This window comes from Meriones unguiculatus, chromosome 18 (genome assembly GCF_030254825.1).
Source record: "Meriones unguiculatus strain TT.TT164.6M chromosome 18, Bangor_MerUng_6.1, whole genome shotgun sequence".
NCBI lineage: Eukaryota > Metazoa > Chordata > Mammalia > Rodentia > Muridae > Meriones > Meriones unguiculatus.
The window spans coordinates 13,279,189-13,295,950 of record NC_083365.1 but is presented as its reverse complement, the minus strand read 5'-3'; the positions used below and the strand labels follow the sequence as shown (position 1 = coordinate 13,295,950).

General features: G+C 50.6%; 1 protein-coding gene across 2 annotated transcripts in view; it reads left to right on the top strand.

Annotated features, from left to right (window-relative positions):
- The first annotated feature begins 704 nt into the window (after positions 1-704).
- Positions 705-16,762, top strand: part of Fbln7 (fibulin 7) — a 32,397-nt gene continuing 16,339 nt past the window's right edge. Inside the window, exons 1-3 of one of the 2 annotated variants that reach the window (XM_021641944.2) lie at positions 705-1,148; positions 13,937-14,096; positions 15,841-16,011. In XM_021641944.2, coding sequence (XP_021497619.1) covers positions 1,074-1,148; positions 13,937-14,096; positions 15,841-16,011 — 406 coding nt within the window. In that variant the 5' untranslated portion in view covers positions 705-1,073. The remainder of the gene's footprint in view (positions 1,149-13,936; positions 14,097-15,840; positions 16,012-16,762) is intronic. The other variant, XM_060371456.1, reaches the window with a different exon arrangement.

Below are 16,762 nucleotides of genomic sequence, written 5' to 3'. Positions count from 1 at the left end.
TTACCTAAGCAGGCCTTAGAGAGGTTCTGTATCTGGTAGCTACTCAAAACCCTTGTGAAAAAGACCCAACGACAGAAGGGAGGCTGGAGATTCTTAGTCACTCGGGCATGTGCCCTCTCAAATCCCTAGGAAGCATTATTTTCAAAACTGGTGGAGTTGTCCACCTAGCCTAAGTTGAAGCGCCCCTCAAACTTCCCACTCACAGCCGGTTTTCACGGGGAAATATTTCTGCAACCCCAGGAGTTTAGGCACGTCAATAAGTGTACAGAACTAACACTTACTGGTAACAGATCATAAATTTATTTAAAAGTAATTCTTTGGTATAAATATAATACGTAGCACAAAGTGGCAGAAAACTTTGTATGTACAGAAAAAACCCACTTCATTTCATAACATAAATAGTCTGAGAGCTGAGCCGAGAGTCCTAGGTGTTTCTGTGGTGCCCAGGGATATCTGACCAGCACCAGTCATAGCGACCAAGGACACCTTGGATCCATTCATTTTTATTTTGAATTAATTTTTTGTGTCTCGTGCTTTTACCATGTGCCAAATTCAGTAACTCAGCTCCCATTTCTCAGCCCACAGTTTAAGAAGGCGTGGTCTAACCTGGGCCAAGTTCACGAAGCCCATCTTCCCGCCACACTAGCCCCGTCCGCTGCTGTCCAGAAAGAAGGTGTGCTTACGCGAGACAGACCTGAGTTTGGCTCAGCAATCAGCCACGTGTGGCTGGCAGAAGCCTGAGTCCGCTCCGGCGGGCAGTGGACAGCGGGGCAGCCCAGGGTGGGCACTGTCCACCCTTGGTGGCGAGGCGTCGCGCCCTGCCTCCTCCCGGAGCGGCGGCGGCTTGGGCGCGCTCCCAGGCGCATTCCAGGCTCGGCAGGCAGCCCCTCCTCTCCCGGCCTCCGCCACGGGGCTGGCGCCTCCCCGCGTCGCCGCCGGGACGGGTCTCGGGCAGGCGGCTGCGGACTCCGGGGGCCTCGGGAGCTGCAAGGGACCGGCGCAGCGCGGGGGACCCCGGGCCGGCCGGCGAACGGCGACTTGCCTTCCCCAGCGGCCAGGCTGTGCAGGGCAAGATGGGGCCGGGCTCGGAGCGCGCGCTCGTCCTCCTGCTGCTGCTCGCCGCCTGCCCCGGAGCGCGGGCTTCCCAGGTCAGTGTCCCCGCAGCCCGTCTTCCCGAGCGCCCAAGCCGGGGCGTGCCACGTTCCACGCCCGCGCTGGAGCCGAGGCTTGGAGCGCAGTCTCGGGCTGGGCTTTGGTGGTTGGAGAGAGGAGCGGGTCGCCCCGTCTGTCATCGCAGGGGACCCGGGAGGACCTGGGCGGCTGCAGCCCAGCGGGAGGAGGCGGCTCCGCGTGGGAAGCTCCCGCAGGGGACAGCCGCCCTGGGACGTTGGGACGCTGGGACGTTGGGATGTTGGTCTTCTGTGGGTGGCCGTGAGAACACCTGGCCAGGCAGTTCTGGAAACCCAGCCTTTACATTTCCAGCTGAAATAGTCCCGCCGCCACCACGTCTTAGCCCTTCTCAGAACTGAGCAGTGGCGCGGAGGATCCTCAGGTGGTCGGTCCTCTCCTGAGACCTTAGAGCTGCAATTACCTTTTCTTGCAGACCCGTACGGGCTGCGGCGTCTTTCTCTTTTTTTCCTTTTTTTCTTTTCTTTTTTTTTTTTTTTTTGTCATTTATGAGTCCAAATCCCACTGGACTAATTTACCTGACCAGACTTTTTTTTTTTTTTTTACACTAACCATTGGGAGCTGATTTTTAAAATTAAGAATGTAAATACAAATTCATTTCGGGGACTGTATTGCCAGGTTCAGGGTCAGCTTCTATCCTACGCATTCCCACAGCCAGGGAGAGGCCCTTCACCTCTGTGAGAGTCCAGGCGGAGCAGCAGCCCGCCAGCCAGCTTCTCCAACCGTGCCTGCGGCAGCATAAACAGCTCCAGGCTGTGCGGGGAAGCTGGGTGCCTGCTGAGCGTCAAGATCCTTGCTGGGCTTTAGGCCTTCTGGAAGGCACTGTGGTCTCTTGTTAGACTCTGCCCTCCTGATCCTTGTCCATACTCCATGTCCTGGGGCTAAATGGCTGTACACAGGCAAGCTTGCCCGGGGTTACTAAGAAGCACCCCTCCACCCCCGGGGTGCAGCAAGGATTTCCAAGCCTGGAGAATTTGGTTGAGGTCAGACCTGCTCATGTTAGCGCAGAAGGTAGAGTGGGCGCCACAGGAAGTTGCTCAACGGCCGAATGGCAAGGTCCCAGGCTGGGGCTGCAGTGAACCCACCCACAGGAGTAATGGGATCTCCCCAGTTTGGCAGATTTCAAAGCCAAACTAAACCTTCACCCTATGCCCGATGCCAGAATCACAGAGGATACATCTCCACTGGGCTCCTCCATGCCAGGCTGGGAAGGGGCAGGGCGTGCGCGGAGGAGAGGAGCTGTTCCGGAGACTAATAGCCTCCTGATACTGAGCGGGCATCTGTCACAGGAGGTTATGGGAAACGGGAAGATTAGGGCGCTTAGTGAAGCTGGAGCAGAGGCAACCCTGAGCTTGCCTCAGCTTGAACATCTTTCTGAGAGCCCATCCCTGGCCTGTCCTGACCAGGTTTTCTTAGCCCCTTACTGCAGACAGCCTTCTTTATCTGCAAAACACCTGTTGCAGGTGAAACCAAAGGAGGCACAAAGGATCGGCCATAGAAGTTTGTTTCGAAGTCCTAGTTAAACTGACTTTCACCCAAAGGGAATGGCTCCGTCTCCCCTGTCTTTCCTCCAGGCGGGGCAGGCAGAGGAATGAGCCACGTGGAAACATCAGTGTTACCCGGCTCCTCATCTTCCAGAGCTCTGCTTTGATAAGCACATCTTCCCAGAGGCTTCCTGGTGCCCTGCCCTACGGACATTTCCTCTCTGCATCTGTTTTCCTGTGGTGGTCCCCACAGGGCAGATCAACATTAGCCAGGGTCAGGCAGTCTCTGGGCAGATCTTGGCCACACATGACCTGACCCAAAGGACTTTAAAAGTCCTGATGCCATCCTTACCTCCAAAGGCTCTGGTTTGTTTGGTCCAGGTTGCGCCTCAGGTAGGGCTATTTTTATAGCCCTCCCTAGTGATCCTTACAGAGGAGATGCCTGAGACCCAGAGCAATTTCAGCCCCCAGAGCCACAGCGTAGAGTCAGTTACAGCCCAGGAGAGGTCTGGGGTCGGGGGAATTCTCTGTGTGTGACACGGTGTGCTGGAGTCTACCCGACAGCATGAACCCCAAGGCTCTCAGATCCCGTGGTGAGACCTGCTGGCAAGCAGGAAGGATGGGACTTCTTACCCACAGGATCACCTCTTTTCCTGAAGGAGATGGGGTAGGATTGCAAGGGACTTGAGCAGAAGCCACAGGGCCTCCAAGTGGAGCCAGCGCGAGCTCCTCGGGAGGAGCCCTGTCTGTGATTCCACTTTGTCTCACTTGGCTGTCTTTTGTGACATCACAGGTGTGTTTTCATTTGAGTCCGTGAGTCCACGCACGCACGTCTCTGTGGATTCACGCTTGCCTTAGGTGTGATGAAGGTGAATGTGTGTGTGCCTGTGTCAGGGTATGTGAGGAAATGCGTGTCAGTGTGTTACCATGTCTGTGTTACTCCGTGTGTGCATATGAATGCATGGTTGTGTGTGCGGTGGTGAGTGTGTGTGTGTGTGTGTGTGTGTGTGTGTGTGCGCGTGTGTCAAGGTTTTTGAGTACTGCAGTGTATGTATAAGTGTGCTGGTGGGAAGACATCTCTGTGTACATCCGGTATACATCTACCCATCTGGTGGGTCCACGTATGTCAGAGTACACAACTGTGTTATCACGTGTGCTTGTGGGTGGAAGCATGGCTGTGTGTAATGTTGGCATTCTGGTTTGCCATCGATTGCTGTGATAAAGCACTCACCAAAACCAGCCTGGTGTCTTCATACTGACAAACACTGTCTAGGGTAGGAACGAACACACTTTATCAGTTCACCTATAGAACACCATCCATGGTGTCATTTCTAGAGTTTCGGCTATCATGAGCAGAGAGAGCATCACAGGTCAGGGAGGAGAGCTGGCCAGCTGCTAAAAGCATTTGCCACACAAAGCTGATGACCTGAGTTTGAGCTCTAGAACACACATGAGCCACACACACACACACACACACACACACACACACACACATTTTTAAAAGAGTCACAAAGATTTTTGCATAATATAAATTTTCTTTGACTCAGTATGAATGTGTAGAGGTGGGGTTGCTAAATCAAATGCAAAATGTGTGCAAGAAACTTTCAAACTCTATGCTATAGCTGCTATGTCCCACCAGCTATCTGTGAAGGGGTCAGCTCCTCTGCTCCCTTGCCGGCACTAGCATTACTAGGGCTTTCACCCCAAATCATTCCAATAGCGGCCTAGTGGGATCTCCGCATAATTTGCGTTTCTGTCTCCCTCCCTAATGACTGGTGAATGGGATGTTTTCTTGGGTGCTAGTTGCTGTTTAAGTGCTCATTCAAGCCATCTCCCTTTTGGGTCTGTTTGTGAGATGGAAGTCACACGCCCAGTTGGTGGGCTCAAGTGTCCCTCTCACCTCAGCCTCCCCCCCCCCCCCAGCAGCCTGGCCTATGGTCAAGAGCGGCCTTGGCCACCTTGCCTGGATTTGAAATGGATTGTCCTCATTCTTGCTCAGTTTGGAGCTCTCCTTTACAGATTCTAAAAACAAGTGAGCTAAAAATACTTTCTCAGCGTGTAGCTTCCTTGAACCGTTTTTTTTCTTTTTCTTTCAAAGATGAGGTCTTGTGTAGCCCAGGCTGGCTTAGCCCAGGCTGGCTTCTAGCTACCTATGCCTCTAAGGCTAGACCTGACCTCCTAACCCTGGCTGTCTCCACCTCCCACATGCTGAGATCAGATGTGCACAACCACACCCGCTGAGTGCCTTTGGTGGAACAAAGTTTAATAAAGACATATTTATTGGCCAGAATTTTAGTAATCAAATTTAAGAACCTTTGGCCTAATCCCAGAGCCAAAACATTTCTCTCCTGTTTTCATCTAAAATGTTCATAGCTTTGCCATTTTGAGCTTTTCTTAATAGTGTGGGATTTAGAGATAGATACTCAATTCTTCCAATAGTGTTTATAAAAATGCCACTAAGTTATCATTGAGTTGCCTAGGCAATAGTCAAAAGCCAAGCCTTCCATGAACATAGGATTATGTATGCATCAATAGCATACTATCTTTTTTCAAAAATTTTTTCATTCACTTCATGTATGTGCATGCGTGTGTGTGCTCATGTGTATGGTACTAGAAATTTATTGATGGAGAAAGTGAGTTTTTCACCTTTATTATCACTTTTCTTTCTTTCTATCTGTTGTTTGTTTGTTTTTGAGACAGTGTTTCCCTTTGTAGCCTTGGCTGTCCTGGACTCCTTTGTAGAGGAGGCTAGCCTTGACCTCACAGCATCTGCCTGCCTCTACCTCCCTGAGAGCTGGGATTACAGGCGTGTAAATTGTGGCAAAATTGTTTTGATTATTGTAGCTTCCTTGTTTTTTCATTAACAGTTTGTGGTGAGGGTCAATAGACGGGTCAGCAGGTAGAGGCACTGGATACCAAGCCTGACAGCGTGAGTTTGATTTCTGGTACCCAGACTGGGGAAGGCGAGAACTGACTCCTAAAAACTGGCTTCTGATCTCAGCCACACATGCGTGGCATATGTGTGCAGATGTGCATGCACACGCACACAGAGTATGTAAATAAACACAACAAAATCTTTAAAATGTTTAGAATGAGCTCTTCTTTATACATAAAAAATCCTACTGCAATTTTGATTGCTGTTGTATTATATTTATAGATCAATTATGGGGCAAAGAGCCTTCCGACCTGTGAATAAAGTATGTCTTCCCATTTGCTTAGATAGTACTTGATTTTTTTTTTTTTTTAACCATCAGTGTTTTTTAGTTTATCAGAAACTTGCTTTTTTTAGAATTGGGTCTAATTATTCTAATTCGGACTCATTTAAAATGCTTTTAATTGGGTTGGAGAGATGGCTCAGTGGGTAAAGAACTTGCTCACAAGTGCAATGTCAGAAATTCAGATCCCTGAGTCCACAGACGTGCCAGGCAGGTGGGGGGGGGGGCTTCTGGTGATCCCGCACATGGGAGGCAGTTTGACATTTATGTCTAGAACTCCCAGAGCAAGCTCACAGGGCAGAGGACCTTTGAAAGCATTGCGCTCCCCACCACCTCTCCAGGAGGCCACTCCCTATGTCTAAAAGGCTGTGTCTCTAGCGGTGGGCACTTGGTTCCATGGATCACCACAGGGCCAGGTAGTCTATGGTGATCAACCTCCTGTCTTGTCTAACCTTCGGAGTTTTCTGGCATGTTTTCTCCCTCAGCTGAGTCTGTCATGGACGTTGCCATGATGACTTTGTATTGATCTTTCCTATAAGCCATTCACCCAGGATCTCTCTTTGGAGGCTCTCTGCGTTGGTTGCCTAGGGGCTCTGCTCGCAGGAACATTTTGAGGTCCTGAGCATGGTCCACCTTGGTTCACCGAGTCAAGACATCTCTGATACCACTTCCTTCACTATCTGGGCACTGCCTCTGCCCGATATGCTTGCTTGAACCTGCCCGTTGGTCATTTGCCCCACTGATCACGTCATTGCCAACACACACACTTTAAAATTATGAGATGGGGTTTTTGTGGCCCATGCTGGTCTCAAACTTGTGAGCCTTCTATCTCAGACTAATGCATGCTGAGACTGTGACCTGGAAGTGTAAAGGGGCATCTTGTACAGCCCCAGGGCTCTGGGGATAACGGCAGACACTGTGAGTGGATAAAACTTTTATATCTTTTCACATTCTCTCCCACAACCTTTTATGCTCTCCGTAACTCTTAGGACTTAAAATAAAATAAAAACACGACACCTAAAATAATAAGTAAAATCAAGTATAGGATCTCATTATCTTGGCAGGCCGGTATCTCATTATGTAGACCAGGCAAGACCCTAACTAGAAGCAATCCTCCTGCCTCTGCTTCCTGAGTACTGGCATTATAGGTGTGCACAACTGCACATATTTTTGTTAAGGAAAAAATAGTACCCATAACTTGACAGCCCTCAAGCCACCACTTTAAGAAACTGGGATGTATATACCCAGGGAGTCGCCATCTGTAGGAACATAGGCTACCGGGCACGAGGCTTGAATAGCCCTGGGTTAAGGGTGAGCAAGGCAGGCAGGCAGGAAGGAAGGAAGAAGGCAGGAAGGAGGGAAGGAAGGATGGAGGGAAGGAAGGATGGAGAGAGAGAAAAAGATTGGTTGTGGAGAAGTACAGTCATTTACAATGTAGTGTAAAAATCTATTAATGTGCTGGCGTCACCTGACTGTGCCAGCATCACCCTGGAGCATCTGTTCCTAACTTCATGAAAAGGATGCACATTGCTGACTACGGCCTGGGAGCCTAGCTAGCTGCCAGGACAGGCACCATCACAAAAGGCAGCAGGGTCCAGGTGGGATAGACTTCCTGTGTTTGGCCCAGGTCTCGTCCTGCTCAGCTTTTTCCTGGCTGGGTACCTGGGGCATCTGTCTGCCCCTTGTGACCCAGTTTCCTTCTCGGAATAGTGATGACAACAGATGTTTGTATCTCTCGGGACATTACAAGGAGAAAATGCATAGAAGAAAAGACATATGGTATGCCTTTAGCACATGTCACAGAGAGCAGGACGGATTGGCTCCTGCTGTCTGCCACACAGCTTGTTGAGTGGTGAGAGAGAAACAGGAGAAGCCACTGTCACTGTTTCCGTGACTGAGAAAACAGGAGGAAGGTTTTGGTTTGAATATAAAATCGCCAACAGCCAGCAGGGGACATATTAAAACTACAGGCTGTGTTTGTGGCTCTGTGGTAGACACTTGTCTCCAGGGTGTAGATTCCATCTCTGGTACCACACACATGCACACACATACACACACACACGATATATATCAGGGCTGGAGACTTGGCTCAGTGTTAAGACCACCGGCTGCTCTTGCAGAGGACCTGGGTTCAGTTCCCAGCATCCATATGGTGGCTCCCAACCATCTATAACTCCAGTTCCAACTCCCTCCTCTGGCCTCCGCAGACACTGCATGCTTTTTGGTGTATGACATACATACTGGCAAATGCCTACACACATCAAATAAATCTTAACAAAAAAAATATGATGTATCAAATATGTATGTTGTGTCTTACATATTAATTACATCCTAGTATATTAATTATGGGGGCCAAGTTTCTTTCCTGTTGCCTCTGCTTCTCTGGGGAGCCCTGACTAATGCAGGGGCCGTGGGCAGCGCCTAGGGTGACGCCTTGAACTTTCTCTGCTCTTGCCTGTGCGTGCTCAGAGCAGGAGTTACAGCCCTTGACTGACTGGATCTGAAAGTAAAGCTCTAGAGAAAAGCGCATGCACGAATTTCGCCATGACTTAATGCTGAGGGCCTCGAGCCTTGGCTCAGCAAGCCCGAGTTGGCAAGTCCACTCTGTCCTCTCTGAGACCTAAAGGCATCGAAACATCTGTGTTTCCGCCGAGAATAAGCTGACTTGACACATAGCTGTGGCCGAGGAGGGAGCAGCAGGCAAGGCAGGCCCTCCCAGTCGGAGGGGTCATCTGTGGCCACCTGAGGGCTCAAGGCTGTATGGGCAAGGTGACTGTGGAGGTTGTTACCACGCTAAGAGGGGTCCCCTCAGCTGGGTGAAGCAAAGCCTCAAGGACCGTCCACAGCCCTCACCCAACGTGCCTTGCCTGTGGGATCTTGACTTCATTTATAAATTGAGCCCAGCAGCAAGGAGCCCTGGATAGGGTGGGAAGGGCTAGGCCCACAGAGTTCTGGGGGGGGGGGAGGACAGGTTATCTTGCAGTGACACACCATCCTTAGCTGTGGCCCCTCGCTCAACTGTTGGGATCTGGGTGTAAAGTGTATCTGTCTCTCTTGCTTGGTTCTCAAAGAAAGGGGAACACAACAAGCCCTGAGGGGCTTTGAGGAGATGTGAGAGGGACAACTACGAAAGGGTGAACAAGGACTTCCCTGAGGAGGATGGGAGAGATGGAGTGTCTGTGGCTGTGCGTCACACTGTAGATACAGATGCATGTCACCTGGGTGCTAGGTAAGCCACCTCTATTCTCCTCACTCTCTAGAACCTCTGGCACCTACACCCAGCTCTTAGCACTGACGTCATGTTCCAGAGCCAGCTATGCCTGGGAATGCTGATGATAGGACCCCGCTCCTCGCTGAAGGCTGCATCCCTGTCGGCCCTGAGTCTGAGCTTGAATCAGGCGAAGTGCTGTCTCTTTTGAGAGTGGCGTAACAAGACGAGAAACGCCAAGCCAGGTGTGGCGGCCCACACCTTTAACCCCAGCACTCGGGAGGCAGAGGCAGGGCTATCCAGAGTAATCCTGTCCCAAAAAAGAAAGACAGAAAAAAAGAAAAGAAAAGAAAGATAGCTTCTGGTCTTTTTATTCTCTCAGAAATGGAAAAATTTCCCTGACCATCTTGGTTTTACCTTAGATGTTATTAAAATAACTAGAGTCAAGTTTCCCACAGCTTCTTGTCAATGTCATAAGCTAGATGTGTAGCCTGAGATTTTTGCATTGTTTTGGTTTTTATTTTTGTTTTTGTGGTGATCGAATTAATGACCTAGAATTTGCTAGTTAAGAGCTGGACCACCATCCTGCCCTTCCAGCCTGGATAGTTGGGGACAGATACATAAATCAACCGAGGGGATTCTCTTCAAGATAAAGATTAAAAACAAACAAAAAAACGAGGCACTGAGGGTCCCGTGAGAAGCCTGTGGGATCGGGTCCAGACAGAGCTGGTTCCTTTACCCTTCCTGAGGTGTGGGGGCCTCCTGCAGCCCTGACTGGGGTTGCCCTACGCCTAGTCACAGCCTTGCTGAATTTTCCCTTCAGAATGGGAGGTCTGTTGCAGAAGGTTGAGGGACGCCTAGGCTCACCTTGCAAAGCTGGAGTCTGGGATCTTCCTGTGAGGACTGGCCCGTCAGCCTTTTGCAGTTTCGCAGGCTTACCTCCAGCCTTCGGCAGCTCCTCAAGCTACCTCAGCAAAGGCTGTACTTGAGAAGAAGGAAATGCTCTATTCTCATGCCTCAGGTATTTATGCTATGAGCAGGGATGCAGAAGAGATGGAGGGAAAGGAGTCCCCCCTCCAGGCTACAAACAAAAACAAAAACAAAAAACAAAGTCCACAGAAGAATGGAAGTGAAGTCGAGACCCAGAATTAGACATGTTGTGTCCACTCATGTGAAAGTAACATGACACCCAACAGAAGGAAGAACTGACAATAGAGTCTCTGGTGATATTGAAGGTGCGCATGCGTGGTGATCTAGCCTGGCTAGACCATGTGGGGGTCTGGCTCGTAAAGTAACATGGAGTAGGAGGTTAACACTGGTGTCTCTGTTTGGATTAGTTTTGTGTTTTGAATTGTTTTTCAAGTTGGATGCTCTCTCTGATCAAGTAAGATGATAAATACTGTCTCAGTTTGAAAATGGGGACCATCTGGGCATGACCCACTCCTCCCCACAAGCCAGGCCTCTTGGGCACTTGCCCTGGTTGAACAGGGGTTCCAGTCTCATCGCCCCAGTGTTGGGTGGGCTTAGTCCTGGACTGGGGCAGCAGATCCGAGCCTGGCTCCCACCAGCTCCACGCCCAGCACTTTGGGATCAGAGACCTGCCCAGTTAGCGGCAGCTGCAGTGAGGAGCCCGAGCCTTCCCCAGGAAGGCATGCGTTCGCTCAGCTCCTGCCCCTCATCTGGCAGGACAGCTTGCCAAGAGCACTCCCTGAGACAGGTCAGACAGAGGCGGGTCAGAGAAAGCCTTCCGGCCTTCCTCATCCTCAACAAACGTTCCGCTTGGCTCCATTTTCCCATTTGTGTCAACGCAGCCTGAGGCTGCCCGTGGCAGCTGGAGGGATAAAGCTTCTGGTGTCCTTAGGGGCAGCATAGAGGTTAGAGAAGCCTCACATGGGCCTTCCCCCCCCCACATGTACACTCTCCTCCTGTCTTACTTCCTGGAGCCCTGGGGCTCCACTGCAGACTTCCATGTGTTTGCCCTTCCCAACAAGGCCTTTGGCATTGCCAACTCTTCCCATACTGAGCCCCTGGGCCTCCCTTGGCCCAGCAAACTCTCTCCCAGGTGTCACGAGCTGACATCTGTGAGATGAGGGTTACCTCCTAAGGCTAACACTTCCTGTTTCCGTCGTCAGATCTCCAACTTTTTAGGAGTTAAAAAAACCCACTCCAGGAGTGTCAATTCCCAGTGCAAAATCCTCAAAAAGACACCCTCCCCCCCGTATAAAGTTATGTGAGAACAGACGAGGCTTCGCCTTGTGGTAAGTCGGAAGTCACAGGTGCCCAGATTCTACCATTCCCAGCCTACATGATTTTGGTCAACCCACTTGCCTTTCGGCTTCTGTGTGACATGGGGACTAAGAAAAATAATCCTAATAATGAGCACAAATAGAGGCTGCCTTCTCCACACATGGCTGCCAGCCAAAGCAGTGTCTGAGAAGAGAATCGTGTCTTTGTAAGCGAAATCACGTCCCAAATGGAATGGACACAAGCCACAAAGACATCCGTCTTCTTTAGACACAGGAAGATAGGCGTGGGAGCTCAGGTCTGGGTGGACTGGCCATGCAAAGCTAGGCAGGTAAGAACCGGTCATCACCGGGTTCCCAGGACTTCGTGTGGAAGGATGGCCAACAGTGGGGGAGGAAGTAGAAAAAACAAACTTCTCTTTCCAGAAGTGGCCTTTCGGGCTCTGCCTCCTCAGGCCTCGGTTATGGTGGAGGCCAAGGAGCCCCTGTGGGATAGCACGTTCCAGGGGCAGCTGGGAACTCGATTTTGTCAAAAGGATCCATTGAATCTAGCCCATGAGTCATGCGTTTGGTGAAAGCTCCGAGGTGCAGCGGCCTGGCAGTCTCTCTGGGAGAGTGGCCCGTTGTGGCCACAGCAGCTCTACTCAGAGGCTGGATACTGCCCAGGCTGCGGGGGCCACATACCTCAGCTGCCCAGCTGCCTCACTGGCTTTAACACAATCCTTTTAATTATAAAGCTTATACGTGGGGCTGGAGATCCGGGTAAAGATCACAGCACAAACATGAGGGCTTGAGTTCAGGCCTCCCGCAGCCTCGTCAGAAGCTAACAAGTCTGTAAGCTCAAAGCTGGGTAGACCGGAGAGTCCCTGGAGCTTGCTGGCCGGCTGGTCTACTGGAATCAGTGAGCTCTAGGGTCACTGAGAGAGCAACTGAGGAAGACAGAAACATCAACATACAGCCCCTTGCGCACACACAGCCCCAGGCATGAACATTCACACAGCACACGAGTTCCAGGGGCAACTGGGAACTCGTATTTGTCAAGTGTCCATTGAATTTAGTCCACAAGTCATGCTTTTATTGAAAACTCCAAGGTGCTTGCTGTGGCCCCTGGAAAATGGATGTCTTTTGCAGCTTGTGTCAATACCATTTAGGACATGATTCCACTTACAAATACACACACGACAATACACACAACTGATACTCAGTGAAAAAAGAAAAAACAAACGATGATCCATACTCCTAAAACATGCATCATCACAAAGTTGATGTATTGCCTTTCTTCTCTTGCAAGAACCACAAGCCAGGTCAGTCAGATTATGCTTCGTGACACACAGTTCCCAAGTGAATGAGAATGACCTTAGCACAGAATCAGCTACCCAAGTTCAAGGTCCTCTTTCCTTGCTGGATATTCCTTTGCCTTGATCCACCCCACCCTCCTCTTCCCAGCTCTTTTCTCCTTAAGATTTCTTCTATTTCAACTATCTGTGGATGTGTGTAAGGGGTTGTATGTTTGCATGTATGCATGCATGTGCGTGTGTGTGTTTGTACGCAATTGTGTGCACACAACTGGGAATGGGGGGTGACCGGTATGGGAATGTGTAAGGGCAGATGACCTCAGAATCCGGAAGAGGGCATCAGATCCCCCAGAGTTCCCAAGCAGTTGCAAGCTGCTCCTCACGGGTGCTGGAAATTAAACGCGGGTCCTCTGTGAGAGCAGAAAGCACTCTTAGCCACTGAGCCATCCCTCTGGTGTCCTGACTCTTAAAAGCAATAGAGACGGAAAGGAAACCTTGCAATTTTTATCATCCAGCATGACGTTTATATTACTTTAAGTCAGACACTCTTTGTCAATGTTGAGTACAATTCCCTTTTCCTCTTTTTCTTTTTTAAGCTATTAAAACAGTCAAAACTGGAAATTGACTGCACTGAACACTTCTTTATTCCAGTTTCCCTTTTTTTGACTTGTTACATTTTTAAAAGCGTAGCAACCCCACCAGACCTCGCTGCCTGCCACTGTTCTCTTGTTTTTCAAAGTGTCTGATGGAGAAAGAAAGGAAAATTTCACCCCGGCCGGAATTCAGAGTCTTAACTTAGAGTCGGGAGGAATGTGTGTCTTTTGGAGTGACAGACCAGTCATTATGAGAGCCTTTGGGTTCAAAGGGTTGTTTAAACCACCTAGTCAGCGAGCCACCAGTTCTGCCCTGGGGGTGAATTGGGGCTATGATACGTGTACTTGGGCTGTCACTAGCAACCTACCCCGGCAGATGCTGCCCCTCGATACAGTTCCTCACGATGCGGTGACCCCAACCGTAAGATTCCCTTCGTTGCTATTTCATAACTGTAATTTTGCTACCGCTATGAATTGTAAATATCTGACATGCAGATGGTCTTAGTCGACCCCTGCGAAAGGGCCATTCAACTCCTGAGGGGTCGAGACCCACAGGTTGGGAACCACTGAGATGCGGTCTCTGGAGGCGGGGTGCCTCCGGGAGGCTGCTCTACAAGGCGCCAGGGAGTTTGGCGCCCTTGCAGACTTCTACAGGCACGGGAGCCTGACGGTAGGATGGGGCCAGCCACGGTGGTCTCTCCTCTCCCCAGAGCTGTCTCAACAAACAGCAGCTCCTCACAACCATCCGCCAGCTGCAGCAGCTGCTGAAGGGCCAGGAGACCCGCTTCGCGGAAGGCATCCGGAGCATGAAGAGCCGGCTCGCCGCGCTGCAAAGCTCTGTTATCAAAGTGGCCCCAGATGCCCCTCCAGGTGGGTCCCAAACCTTCAGGCCAAGAACTGCACTCAAGAACCCTCCCTGCAACTCTCCACGTCCAGTTTGCTGTGTGTGTGTGTGTGTGTGTGCGCGCGCGCGCGCTTTGTTTTTTAATGATTTGCTTATGTGTGTCTCTGTGTATTCACGTATGTGCTTGTTCCCACGGAGGCCAGAGGAGGGCGCTGGAGCCTTGGTCCTCTGCAGGAGCATCAGGCATCCATAACCACTGAACAACCCACTCAGCCCAGATTAGCACATCACTTGGATTCAAACTTGCTGTGTGGCCAAGGATAATCTTGAGCTCCTGATGCTCCGGCCTCTGCCTCCCAATTGCTGGATTATGGTCTGCATTTCCAGGCCCGGTTTTTGGTTTTGTTGTTTCAAGACAGGATCTCAATATATAGCTCAGGCTGGCCTGGAACTCAAAATCCCACCACCTCTGCCTCCCACTAACTGGTTTGTTACCACACCCAGTCCATTTCTCCTTGTACCTTTTATTCTAGGCTTAAGAGCTACATAGCTACAATTCTGTGATCCCCACAGAATTGTCAAAAACATCACTCTGCAAGTGTGGGTGATGTCACCTCACCTCCCAGAGGGCATAGTCAACCCTGGTCTTGCTCTGGGTCCTGTTTTTATTTTTAGTGTAATGGCCTTTTTTTCAGACTGGAAGGCCCGGATGCTTCCCACATATGGCCTCCACACAGGCACATCCTTCCACCCTGACCTACCCAGCACACTGCGCTTACAGCATGTGTTCATTTTTCACGAACCAGCATGTTCTGGCTTATCACGCCTGAAGATTCATTCTCCAGGGAGTCCATCCAGTATGGGTGGGGAGAAGAGTTTCAAGGGCAAGTCCTGCTTGTTTGGGGTACGATGGGACACTTCAGCTTCCCCCTACTAAGGGAGAGCTCTAACACTGGGGCACAGTTTCCTGGTGACATCTTTCACACCCGCTAGGCCTAGAGGTGGGCACTGGGTTTCTCCTGGCCTAGGGGCACAGGGGACAGGAGATGGGAGCCTGTGGGATCATTGCAGCCATCATTGCACCCCATAGCTCCATTTTCTTAGGGTCTCCTTTGTTGTGCGGGGTAACATTTCCCAGAGAAGGATTTCATCAGAGGTTCGGGAAATCACGTTTCTTTCAAGGCTCATTTATAGAACATACTCTGTGTGCCAAGCTCTTGGTTGGGGCTGGGGATACAGAAAGACCACAGGCCAGATTTCACTGAGGCAGAGAACATGAACAGCAAACGTTTAGGCACACTGCAGGAGTCACAGATGCTAAGAGGAAAGTGACCTGGGGACAGAGATGCATGCTATCTGCCAGGGATCTGTCTGGTGTTTGGGATGGAGACCTGAAGAACAGAACAAAGGGTCTGGCCTGGAGGTAGGCTGAACCTGTTCAGGAGGCTTAGGATACCAGCAGTCTGGAGAAAAGAGGAAGGCAGAGACAATGAGTGATGGCTTCTCCAGTCTCACACTCAGCGAGACCCTGCACACACGACCCTCTGTGTCTCTGAGCCCCACTCTCCTCAGCTTTCACTAGGCCAACAGCACGCTCTAGTCATCTCCAAGAAGACTGGGAGAGTTTCCTGAGATGTGGCATTTAGAAAGCCCAGAGCCATGTCCAGCCTGCAGCAGTCACTCAACAGAGAGAGAGGTCTTGTGAATGACATCCATGATTCCACTGTTGCTCAGTGGCAGGCCTCCTAATCCCTCCTCTTCTCCTTACAGTTTCCTGCCCCGCTCTAGACGACCCTCCTGACGGCAAGAAGTTTGGAAGCAAGTACTTAGTAGACCACGAAGTCCATTTCACCTGCAATCCTGGGTTCCGGCTGGTTGGGCCCAGCAGCGTGGTGTGTCTGGCTAATGGCACGTGGACCGGCGAGCAGCCCCACTGCAGAGGTACAGCCATTCTGCCCTGACCACACCACACACACACACACACACACACACACAGCACACACACTTGTGCATTTCCTGTGTTTGAGTTCAGCTGAATACATGCCGCAGTGGTCAAAGGATAACCCCAGGTGTCAGCCCTTGCCCTCAGTCTCATATGAGACAGGACCTCTTGTTGCTTGCTACTGTGTGTGCCAGGCTAGCTGGTCAGCAAACTTCCAGGGTTCGCCTGTCTCTGCTTCTCATCTCATGAGTAGAGCTGGGATTACAGAAGCCTGCTACCAAAGTCTAAACATTTCATCCACTGAGCCATCTTCCCATCCCCACGGTTCTTCAGTCATCCCTCAGCCAACAACCAGGGGAACGTGTCTGCTCCCTCACCTCTATGTCAGGCCTGACTAGTCTCCATCATCATGAGCAGCTTTTTTTAGAGGCAGGGTTTCTCTTCAGAGCCCTGGCTGTCCTGGAACTCACTCTGTAGACCAGGATGGCCTCAAACTCAAGAGATCTGCCTGCCTCCGCCTCCCGAGTGCTGGGATTAAAGGTGTGCAGCGGTGGTGCAAGACTGAATCCCAGCACTCGGGAGGTAGAGGTAGGCAGATCTCTCCCTGTGTCAAAAGAAGGAGGAGGAGGAGGTGGAAGAGAGAAAAAAGCAAGAAAAAAGAAAAGAAAAGAAAAGAAAAGAAAAGAAAAGAAAAGAAAAAAACAAACAAAAGACTGGCTCATAGCTGGGTTTATTGTCTCCAACTGGAAT